Source organism: Brachyistius frenatus, unplaced genomic scaffold (assembly GCF_029030835.1).
Source record: "Brachyistius frenatus isolate BFR_SWC_R1_liver_20210118 unplaced genomic scaffold, ASM2903083v1 Contig_59, whole genome shotgun sequence".
Classification (NCBI taxonomy): domain Eukaryota; kingdom Metazoa; phylum Chordata; class Actinopteri; family Embiotocidae; genus Brachyistius; species Brachyistius frenatus.
This window is the reverse complement of record NW_027210658.1, coordinates 2,136,346-2,146,818: the sequence shown is the minus strand read 5'-3', so window position 1 is coordinate 2,146,818 and position 10,473 is coordinate 2,136,346. Positions and strand designations below refer to the sequence as shown.

At 48.5% G+C, this 10,473-nt stretch overlaps 3 protein-coding genes and 1 long non-coding RNA gene across 5 annotated transcripts; 2 read left to right on the top strand and 2 right to left on the bottom strand.

Annotated features, from left to right (window-relative positions):
- Positions 1–130: 130 nt before the first annotated feature.
- ddx51 (DEAD (Asp-Glu-Ala-Asp) box polypeptide 51) lies at positions 131–5,482 on the top strand. Of its 2 annotated transcripts, XM_069705851.1 has the most exons (16): positions 131–345; positions 943–1,199; positions 1,365–1,531; positions 1,601–1,751; positions 1,989–2,134; positions 3,119–3,190; positions 3,270–3,376; positions 3,592–3,700; positions 3,785–3,930; positions 4,046–4,229; positions 4,304–4,419; positions 4,512–4,628; positions 4,814–4,915; positions 5,007–5,070; positions 5,148–5,282; positions 5,398–5,482. In XM_069705851.1, the coding sequence occupies exons 1-16, from the start codon at positions 323–325 to the stop codon at positions 5,416–5,418; spliced, it is 1,917 nt and encodes a 638-aa protein (XP_069561952.1). In that variant the 5' UTR covers positions 131–322; the 3' UTR covers positions 5,419–5,482. The 2 variants fall into 2 exon arrangements, with proteins under 2 accessions (XP_069561952.1, XP_069561951.1); XM_069705850.1 differs by having other exon boundaries at positions 3,592–3,930.
- LOC138625131 (uncharacterized) lies at positions 1,620–3,684 on the bottom strand. The gene is made up of 4 exons (XR_011311210.1): positions 3,567–3,684; positions 3,250–3,444; positions 1,969–2,151; positions 1,620–1,708 (listed from the first exon to the last, which is right to left on the bottom strand). It is a non-coding gene; the product is annotated as an uncharacterized lncRNA (long non-coding RNA).
- Positions 5,483–5,912: 430 nt separating the features above from the next.
- On the bottom strand, positions 5,913–6,614 carry smim8 (small integral membrane protein 8). Its single transcript, XM_069705852.1, has 2 exons — positions 6,355–6,614; positions 5,913–6,268 (listed from the first exon to the last, which is right to left on the bottom strand). The coding sequence occupies exons 1-2, from the start codon at positions 6,481–6,483 to the stop codon at positions 6,110–6,112; spliced, it is 288 nt and encodes a 95-aa protein (XP_069561953.1). The 5' UTR covers positions 6,484–6,614; the 3' UTR covers positions 5,913–6,109.
- An 874-nt stretch (positions 6,615–7,488) lies between these two features.
- Positions 7,489–10,261, top strand: gjb7 (gap junction protein beta 7). The gene is made up of 2 exons (XM_069705849.1): positions 7,489–7,606; positions 9,212–10,261. Exon 2 carries the CDS (start codon positions 9,223–9,225, stop codon positions 10,009–10,011), a length of 789 nt encoding a protein of 262 aa, XP_069561950.1. The 5' UTR covers positions 7,489–7,606; positions 9,212–9,222; the 3' UTR covers positions 10,012–10,261.
- The last annotated feature ends 212 nt before the right edge of the window (positions 10,262–10,473 follow it).

The window sequence follows — 10,473 nt, the reverse complement described above, 5'->3', positions numbered from 1 at the left end:
AAGCGGGATTTAGTTAGTTTTTTTAAAACAGATTTTTCGCGCTTAAATAAAATAAAGGTGATGTGGCCGCACCCGACCGGTGACACGCACATGCAATTTTTGCCCGAGTGTCGTCATCAAGCCGCGTCAAGCGCGATTAACACACAAAAAAAAAAACTACTAGAAAGTTGTGATGTTGGTAGTTCAGTAAAAGTTGACTGGTTACAGTAATTTAACGAAACGGAGCTGGTTACGAAGATTTTGGCAAAGATTTTCTGACATTCATATCTAACAGCTCGAGACGATACGATTGTTCCTCGAGCCGTTGGGTGTTGCTGCGGACATGTCTCTGTTTCTAATGAACAGGTAGGTTCATAAACTCAGCTAGCACGTGGCTAAGTTAGCATCAGATCAGTGGAACCTTCAGGTCCGAGCCAGATAACCTGAATTTATATCAGACATAAACATGAATAACTATAACTTTTATAAATAAAGATGTTGGAAAAATTACTCATGAGGTTTGTTTCAAAATCAAACACATCGGACATTTTATTCTTGCAAGAAGGAGCAACGATATGCACCGTCAAAGAGAGGTGTCCAGCATGGCTCCCCCCCAGCAGTCCTCTCCTCCGCCGTCCTCCTTTGCACTTTCTTCTTTTCTCTCAGGGCAGCATACAGTTGACAGTCACCCCCATTCACTTTGTATCTGCTTTCGTATGGTAATACAGAGTTGGTTGTAGGTCACAAGATAAGGCCACAGGGGAGTCGTCAATTAAATGCGGAAAGAATCACTTGCAAATAAGACAGAAAATAAAGGAAACTTTTCGGAGCCTGCTTGACAAAGAGACTTTCCGGAGCCACAATGCAAACAAGAGGAAGAGACAAATCCTTTTTTTTTTTTTTTCCCATCAAAAGACTTCCTGATTTTGTCACGTGTGTCATGTCTTATCCATGTTGTCCCAGGTACCTCGGGGAGGAGGAGGAGGAGGACGGGAGCGTCTCCAAGGAGTCCCGGTCTCAGGCGTTGCTGGCCAAACTGCAGCAGAAGGCCAAAGAGAAGCAGAAGAAGAGTGAAGACCTGCCTGGAGATCATCTGGAGCAGAAGAGACGAGAGGAGCGCCGCAGGAAGAGGACGTCACCACCTGCAGCCGACGACATCAACGAGCTGAAGAGGACGAAGAAGAGCGTAAAGGAGAGACCACGGAAGAAGAGTCCATCCGGTGGGTTGTTGTCGCTTTACCTCATGACATGTATGAAACTGAGCTCCTCAAAGGGTTTTGCCGCCTTTCAGTTCCTTGTTTTGGTTTTTCAGCCTGAACCTGGTGAAGCTGACACAGATGTGATGTGACGTCTCTGAGGATCCAGTCTGTGTGTTTGGATTTCAGGCGATCCGGTTGAAACTGTGTCAGAACCTCCTGGGGGAGGAGGAGCAGAGGACACGGGAGGACACAAAGAGGAGGAGGACTCACTAAAACAAAGCTCAGAGACCTCACACTCGGCGCCGGCCGGGTTCACAGTTCTGGGAGGCTTCGAGAGCCGACCGGTCCAGAAGGTGCACTGATCTCTTAGAGAAGAACCAGCAGGCCCGTGTTTCCCTCCACTCACGCTCGTCTGTCCACAGGTGAACCGAGTCCTCCCTCAGTGGCTCGCTGAGCCTGATGTCATTCACAGAGACATCAGACGGCACCTTGTCCCCGTCGCTGATGTCTCACCGCTGTCTCCTCACATCCTGAAAACATTACACACCCAAGGAATCATGGAGCTCTTCCCAGGTGAAGACACACAAACACACACACATATATGCATACACACACACACACACATGTATACACACACATGTACACATACATACATACACACACACACACTTCATTGGAATCATTTGAAACCGACACAAATAATCAGTTTGTTTCGTATTTAATACAAATCAGACTTTTCTTTTGATTTTTGATTCAACAGAATATTTAAAATAATAAAACCCAAACTGACCTTTGACCTCTTCTCTTCAGTGCAAGCGGAGGTGATCCCCGCCATCTTGGAGAGTGCAACGCAGGGCCTGCTGATTGGACGAGGTGGCTACAAGCCCAGAGACATCTGTGTGTCGGCGCCGACGGGCAGCGGCAAGACGCTTTCATTTGTCATACCTGTTGTCCAGGTGAGCTGCCACCATGTCTGGTAAATATGTAACATATCCATAAGGTAACTCAGACTCTCCACAGGATGTACAAACAGCAGTGATGATGATGATGATGATGATGATGATGATGATGATGTGTTACAAACATCTATGTGTTAGTCCCGACCCGTCTTGTAATGCCACTTTGTACCAGCAGAGGTGACAATGAGTCACTGTAGCGTTCAGTCTGCTCTCAGTACAACATCAGAAGAAGTTGTATTTGGATCACAGACTGAATATAAGTCGTTGCTTCCAGGTCTGAAAAATGGTTCCGATGCAGAAGTGTCTTAAGCTGCAATACCACAGAGTGCCACTAGAGGTCGGCTCCAAAAAGCCTCCAGCTCCAAAGACTCCCATTCAACTTCTCTCATCAAATACAAAGTGAATAAAATGTGTCCATCAGTTATCTCGGTGTTGTTAGCTAAAGTCACTCCTTCTTATTAGTTTTCTGGAGGTCCATCTGAAAATAATCCCTCATTCATTAGAAAAGAAGATTCAAAAAGACCTGTTTTGGGGGACGTGTCTGTTTGATTGACAGGCCTGTGCTGCAGTCAGGTTACAGCTATCGGTGGGCGGGACGTAGTATCCTCAGGTTTTCAGTCAGATCCACCGCTGGCTCCTCCCCCAGCTCGTCCAAATATGGTCACTTCCTGCTCCAAACCGCTCCGAACTAGCAAGATGGTGACAGACAGAATCTGAACTGGAGGCTTCATAATGTTCACAAACCAACGGGTGAAGTCACTGATGGTTGACGGTTGGTCAAAACAAATTAATGACACGCACCAGTTAAATAAAAAAATCAAACTAATAACTACCAGCAGGACCAGAACACAACATTAGACACCCCAGTGACTCTCTGTCGCCCCCTCCTGTACAGAGCGGTATTACAGGACATACTACACCTTTTAAGCGGTGCTGGTGGAGGCCCTGCTGCATGTGTGAGGTGATGTTGTTCTCCGTCAGGTGCTGATGGAGCGAGTGGTGTGTGAGGTGCGGGCGCTGGCCGTGTTGCCGACCAAAGAGCTGGCCCAACAGGTTAGAGCCTTTCGACCAATCAGCACGTAGGCTTTGAACTGCACATGCCGCTCGCTCACACAGACGTTCTCCTGCGCAGGTGTACAAAGTGTTCTCCTGCTACACCGAGGGAACCGGCCTGAAGGTGGTGATGCTGGCCGGGCAGAAGTCCTTCGCTGCAGAGCAAGCCTCGTTGTCAGAGCTCAGGTGAGACCCGAAACACCTGGAACAGTCAGCCATGTTGAAGTCCTTCTCACAGGTGTTTTTTTTACCTGCTGGAGAGAGAACAGAACCAGAACATCATTCAGACCTGAAGAACCGGGTTTAACCAGGACAGACAGACGTCCTCTACAGGTGTCCCCTCAGCACACGTCTCCCTGGACAAACACAAGCTCACTTTTATCTGATTGGTTGTCTTCCAGAGGGGGCGTGGCTCGCAGCCTCGCTGACATCATCGTGGCCACTCCGGGCCGACTGGTCGACCACATCAACAAGAACTCGGGCTTCTGTCTGGAACACCTCCGGTTCCTGGTGAGTCCTCTCACCTGTCTGTCCTCTCACCCATCTGCTGTCCTCTCACCCGTCTGCTGTTCTCTAACCTGTCTCCTGCGTCAGATCATCGACGAGGCCGACAGGATGATTGACAGCATGCACCAGTCCTGGCTCAGTCAGGTGGTGAAGGCCGTGTACAGACCAGGAAGTGGACCAGAACCTGGGTCCATGTTCAGGAGGACGGTGCCAGCACACATCACAGCAGCCAGGTGAGTCTGAGGGAGTCCTGCAGGACAGGTTTGACTGTAGACTGATGATGATGATGATGATGATGATGACGATGACGAAGACCTCGGTACCTCTTCCTCCTGTCCGTCTCCTCAGTCTGTCCCCTCCTCAGGTCCCGCTCCAGAAGCTGCTGTTTTCCGCCACACTCACTCAGAACCCGGAGAAGCTTCAGCAGCTCGGCCTCCACCAGCCCAGACTGTTCAGCTCCGCCCACTCCAGCACCACACCGGAGGCCGCCGCCCAGAAACCAGACCGCTTCGACTTCCCTGAGGGTCTGACGGTAAGACGTGACCTTTGACCCCTCTGGCAGTGCAGGCTAACGTGGTGAGTGTGTCTAACTCTCTGTGTCTGTAGGAGTATTATGTTCCCTGCACACTGAGCAAGAAGCCCCTCCTCCTCCTGCACTTCATCCTGAGGATGAAGCTCCGCCCCGTCCTCTGTTTCACCAACTCCAGAGAGACAGCACACAGGTGGGCGGAGCTCTTCACACACTCATCACATCTGTATACTTCCAACTGTCAGACTGCATAGACTTCACCTGTCTCCACCTGTCTCCTTTCAGGCTCCACCTGCTGCTGCAGCTGTTCGGTGGTGTTCAGGCTGCAGAGTTTTCCTCCCGTCTGTCTCCTGCAGAGAGGAAGAGGACCCTGAGGGATTTTGAACAGGGCAAGCTCCAACTGTGAGTCTGTGTGTGTGTGTGTGTGTGTGTGTGTGTGTGTGTGTGTGTGTGTGTGTGTGTGTGTGTGTGTGTGTGTGTGTGTGTGTGTGTGTGTGTGTGTGTGTGTGTGTGTGTGTGTGTGTGTGTGTTTTTGTGTCCCTTCCCTGCTGTGTGTGTTAGATATAATCTGCGTTGTCCTCCTGAAGGTTGATCAGCACCGATGCAGCTGCCCGAGGCATCGACATCAGCGGGGTCAAATATGTGGTGAACTACGACGCACCGCAGTACGTCAGGACGTACGTCCACAGGTGAGCTGTCCATCATGTCTTCAGGTGGAGTCTGTCTCCATCAGCAACATCTGGACTGACACTGTGTCCCCGCTCCTCTGTCTCTGCTCAGGGTTGGAAGGACGGCGAGAGCAGGGAAAGCTGGCCTGGCCTTCACCTTCCTGCTGAGCGTACAGGTAGGATCCATTACAGGTGAAAGGTCTGTGAGAAGTGTCAGGTGTCTACAAACTGTCCACTGTCTGTCCCCGCTCAGGAGAAGAACTTCCTGCAGATGGTGGTGGACGCAGGAAGTCCCGGGATTCAGAAGCAGATGGTGAAACCGCAGAACCTCAAGAGTCTGGAGGTCCAGTATGAAAGAACCCTGCAGGAGCTCGCTGATGTCATCAAGGTACCACCTGACACACCTGAGAGCACGATGATGGACAGGGAACCAGCTGTTATTAAACCTGAATTAAACCAGCTGTTAATAAATCATCTGTTATTAAACCTGTTTCTCTCTACAGGGTGAGAAAACCAAACAATGAAGCAGCACTGGAGTTCTCTGAGCTGACATCAGCGGGATGGGACACGTGTGTGTGTGTGTGTGTGTGTGTGTGTGTGTGTGTGTGTGTGTGTGTGTGTGTGTGTGTGTGTCCTGTTGGAGAAATATTCTGAAAAGACACTGATGATGTCAGAATAAATAAATATTAAACATCTCATGAGTTTGACTCGTCTCATAAACACTGATTATCAGTCTTCACTGTATTATTAGAAGGGGGGGGGCCTCCTGCAATGAAATTAAAAAGTGTTAACACATGGTGAAGTTAATCGTATTTTTGAAAAGGCTGGCACTAGATTGGATCAGAGGGAGGGACACACTGCCTGATTGGTTATGTTGAGGTTAAGCTTAAGAACCAGTTGAAGTGAAACAACCAATCAGAGGCTGGTCCCTCCGACTGATCCAATGTCACTGTTCAGCTGCTCTGCTCAGTCTGATGTCAGAGTTCTGTTGGGAGGTCCAAAATAAATCAGAGCTGCAGACGGTGGTCATTTTTATTCTCCATCAATGATGGTGAAAAAAAAACTGTCCCAAGAGGACATCCCCTCAGGGACCGTCTTCGATGGACAACGGTACAAGACAGAAGAGCTTCGCGTCCATCCAGTGGACATCCGGAGTGTGTCCAACCTGTGCACTGGTCACACGCACGCACACTGTGTCTCTGTCTCAGTGAGACATCAGTCCCACTTGGACGTCCTCCTCCTCATGTGTCTCTCCCCCTGGCTGTCGACTGTCTCGTACAGCTGCTGGTCGTTCTCCTTCATGGCGTGCAGGTAACCAAGGTAACCGACACACAGGGTGATGGTCACCAGGCCGAACACCATCACAGGCTTGTTCTGAGGACAGTCATCAGATTCATGTTTATGTATGTTACAGCTGTCAATTATCAAACAGCTGTGATGATGATGATGAAGAGTCTTACCGGTTTGACGAAGAGTTCCGGGTTGAAAGCTCTGAACAGGGTGCTGGTCTGAGCCCCCCGCAGCCCCTGCGTCCTGAAGCCTTTCTCCCCGGGACTCGGGTTCCCTTTTGCAGCCTCTTTATCCGCCATGTCGGCTCGAGCCACCGCACACGGAGCTGCTGGGAGAAGAAGTCTTGATGAAGGTGAGGAAGATGATCGCAGCGCGGACACTAAACTGTCAGTCGGAGCGCGGCCATGTTGACAGACAAGTGTGAAGAAGAGAGTGACGGAGAGGGTTTGTCGGGTCACAGCGCCCCCTCCCGCGGTGAGGAGGGTGTTGACATGAACAACAGCGGAGGAAGAGGAGGATTTTATTAAACTGAGAAATACTTTTTACTGTGGAAAGGAAAAAACATAAAAACAAAAAAAAAGATTAATAACAGTTACTCAAACCCAAAGTAGTTTATCTTTAATCTGCTGCTCGTGTATCTTGATGAAGTGCAGAAACACTGAAGCACATCAGACACATTTCAATGGGGAATCTTCACTGTGATTAATGATAACTGTTCTGTCCACCAGAAGACGTGTCTGCTTCAGATGGAGGTCACAGCAGTTCACTTCGAGGGTTTAGGTCTCTGCACAATGTGGGCGGGGCCACTCAGGCTAAGGGCGGGGCCACAGTGTGTGTAATGTTTGTAGGGGATGCTCTCTCTGTGACACTTTTCTGTCAACACCACAGACTGTATGTAAAAGAGTTCGTATCTTCCAGGTCCGAAAAATGAGATCGATGCAGAAGTGCCTTAAACTGCAATACCACCGAATGCCACTAGAGGTCGGCTCCAAAAAGCCTCCGGCTCCAAAAAGCCTCCGACGCCATAGACTTAATGGAGCACATCACAAGATGCTACCAGTGAATTTATATTTCCGGTTGTTCCTTCCTGACTGATGATTTTAGCTTCAGAGCTGCTGGTTGGTTTCTAGGGGATGTGATGACATGGGCCCATCAGTACATTTGTGTCCCCGGGCCAGGAGAGGCTCATATGTTTTATTCATCCAGTAACATGATCCCTCCTCTCATCAAAGATACATGGACCGGTCCAGGAGAAGCTGACCCACACCTGCTGCTTTGTGTATGTGTCGTCGTCGTCCCGACACACAGGAAGCACACAGTATTTGCATTATCCAGGTGCCGTGTGTGTCCACGCCCACTGCCTGTCCACCAGGTGATCTGGAGGACGTTCACACTACATCGCAGAGGACTGGAAACAGGCAGGTGAGAACACACTGCTGCTTCTGGTTCTGAGATACCGAGCGGTACCGAGCAGGCAGCACCGGCTGTCACCAAGGAGAGACACCACCACAGATAAGTCATCTGTCACCTCTGATTCATGAGACATAGGAGTCTGATCTCCGAGGCAACCACCATCAGATCAGATCAGATAAGAATACAGGTAGGAAAATAAATACAAATAAACATGCACTGAAAAATAATTTAAGAAAAAGAAAAACTGTTAAGAAAAAGCTATATACACAAAATAAATAAATACTACATTGTAGGTGATACAAAAATGTATTGTTAAATGTAAATTCAGACTGAGTCGGTGCATCCTGATACTCATCAGATTCTCTCACCTGGTAACCGGGTATATAGTGTAATCACCTGGTAACCAGGTACATACTGTAAACACACTTGTTACTGTGTTGTAACAGTGAAGGAAGACGTGAATCCCTGATGTTCAGATATGATACCAAACATCTGTGTTCAACGTGCAGGACAACAAACATCCATCCATCCAGGCACAGAACAACGAGTCCGTTGAAACCTGAAGTCATTTTAAGATGTGGAAATGAGCTCCAGTGCAGCTCTGCTTCACAGAACCTGTCGACCCAGGTCCTGTCCAGTCAGCTGACCCGGGTCGGACGTGGTGGATGTTTCTAATTCATGTAGTTTATGATCCATTTTTTTTACATGGTTCATACCTGACAACATTTATGTTTCAAAGCACACAACAAACATAATTTTCCATTAATAGTTATTATCTGTGAACATAATATTAATAGTGTTTGTGTTCTGAGTAGCAGATAGGAGCAGAAACACTTCGGTCAAACTCTGATTACATCTACAGACAGATTCGTTTTTTTTAGGTGCTGACACTGCAGTTTGACTTCAGTTTATTCAGCAGTGAACCGGTCTGACAGCACAGAGCAGCTGCACACACACACACACACACACACTGAACACAATGTCATCCTGTGTGACTGCAGCCTGAATCAACAAGTGTGTGTGTGTGTGTGTTTTAAAGACAGCCAAGATGACAAACACACACAAGTTGATCCATGAATGATGATTATTCATGATGAAGTTTGAAGGTCATTTTATTTCCTGAGAGAAACAACACAGTGTTGACAAAGTGTTGACAGGTGGGACTGTTGGAAATAAATATCTACAACTCCACGAGGTCGTCACCTGGAACAGTGTAGAGTTCAGAGAGTCTAACTGTTGATGTTGCTCTCTGACTGTTGATGTTGTTCTGACTGTTGACGTTGTTCTCTAACTGTTGATGTTGCTCTCTGACTGTTGATGTTGTTCTCTGACTGTTGATGTTGTTCTCTCAGACTGATGTTATTCTCTGACTGTTGATGTTGTTCTCTAACTGTTGATGTTGTTCTCTGACTGTTGATGTTGTTCTCTCAGACTGATGTTGTTCTCTGACTGTTGATGTTATTCTCTAACTGTTGATGTTGTTCTCAAACTGTTGATGTTGTTCTCTGACTGTTGATGTTATTCTCTAACTGTTGATGTTGTTCTCTGACTGTTGATGTTGTTCTCCGACTGATGTTGTTGTTCCCTCCCATTACTGCTGCTCTGCTGTGACAGATCGGAGGAAGATGAACTGGGGTTTCCTGGAGAGCGTCCTGAGTGGAGTGAACAAGTACTCCACTGCGATCGGACGCGTCTGGCTGTCGGTGGTGTTCCTCTTCAGGATCCTGGTGTACGTGGCGGCGGCCGAGCAGGTGTGGAAAGACGAGCAGAAGGACTTTGTGTGCAACACGCAGCAGCCGGGCTGCGAGAACACCTGCTTCGACCACTTCTTCCCCATCTCGCAGGTTCGCCTGTGGGCCCTGCAGCTCATCATGGTGTCCACCCCATCCCTGCTGGTGGCGTTGCACGTGGCCTACAGGGAGCACCGCGAGGCCAAGCACAAGAGGAAACTGTACCTGGACAAGGGCAGCATCGACGGAGGCCTCTTCTGCACCTACACCGTCAGCCTGGTCTTCAAGACGGCCTTTGAGTTGGGCTCGCTGCTCGCTTTCTACTTCCTGTACAATGGCTTTGAGGTGCCCATCCTGCTGAGGTGCAGCCAGAGTCCCTGCCCCAACACGGTGGACTGCTTCATCGCCAAAGCCACAGAGAAGAAGGTCTTCCTGTATATCATGGGCTGCACCTCCATCCTGTGCATCGCCCTGAACCTGGTGGAGCTCCTGTACATCGTGTGGAAGCAGTGGTGGAAGTGTTTCAGCAAGCGCTACGCCCCCGTGAAGACGGCGACTGTCAGCCGCAGCCCGCCACCCGTTTCCATCGTCAACGAGTTCACCTCAGCTGAACCCGCAGCACACACACAGGTCTGCAGCTCAGAGCCCGAACCCGCAGCTGCAAACCTGCCTGACCAGTCCTGACGGGCTGGGACTGGCCCACACACGGAAACCATAGGGACAGAATAGTTCAACATAAAAAAATATTCTTTATGGGACACTTCAGCCTGTCAGTATGAAGTGAAGCAATTTGGTGAGTGAACTTAAAATTAAGTCTTACGTTTTGTAATACCACTTTGGAAGTTAGGAGGCGATAGTGAGTTTCGTATGTTTGCATTTCAAAGTTGACATTTTTATGAACCAGAGTTTATCTACAAATAAAGTGACCTGGATATATCAGTCTATGTTTATGTTGTAGTTTGGTAATCTCCATTTTATAAAGGCCTTCATAAAAAAAAAAAAAAAAAAAAAAACAACAACAGGCAGTTAAACCATCATGTTTTTGTGTCAACAGTTTGTGATGTCATCAGCTCCATTTTAAATTGTCCAAACATTTGACCTCTGACCTTCCACACCACGCTGTCATACACAACCTTGGACTAACAA

What these genes read in the sequence shown, in the direction of transcription:
- ddx51 (XM_069705850.1), top strand. Translation starts at nt 323, where the DNA reads ATGTCTCTGTTTCTAATGAACAG. An exon ending in ACGGAAGAAGAGTCCATCCG is followed by an intron (nt 1,200 to 1,364) that starts GTGGGTTGTTGT and finishes TTTGGATTTCAG; the next exon opens with GCGATCCGGTTGAAACTGTG. An exon ending in AGCTCGCTGATGTCATCAAG is followed by an intron (nt 5,283 to 5,397) that starts GTACCACCTGAC and finishes TTCTCTCTACAG; the next exon opens with GGTGAGAAAACCAAACAATG.
- smim8 (XM_069705852.1), bottom strand. Translation starts at nt 6,483, where the DNA reads ATGGCGGATAAAGAGGCTGCAAAAGGGAACCCGAGTCCCGGGGAGAAA. An exon ending in CGGAACTCTTCGTCAAACCG is followed by an intron (nt 6,269 to 6,354) that starts GTAAGACTCTTC and finishes GACTGTCCTCAG; the next exon opens with AACAAGCCTGTGATGGTGTT.
- gjb7 (XM_069705849.1), top strand. Translation starts at nt 9,223, where the DNA reads ATGAACTGGGGTTTCCTGGAGAGCGTCCTGAGTGGAGTGAACAAGTAC.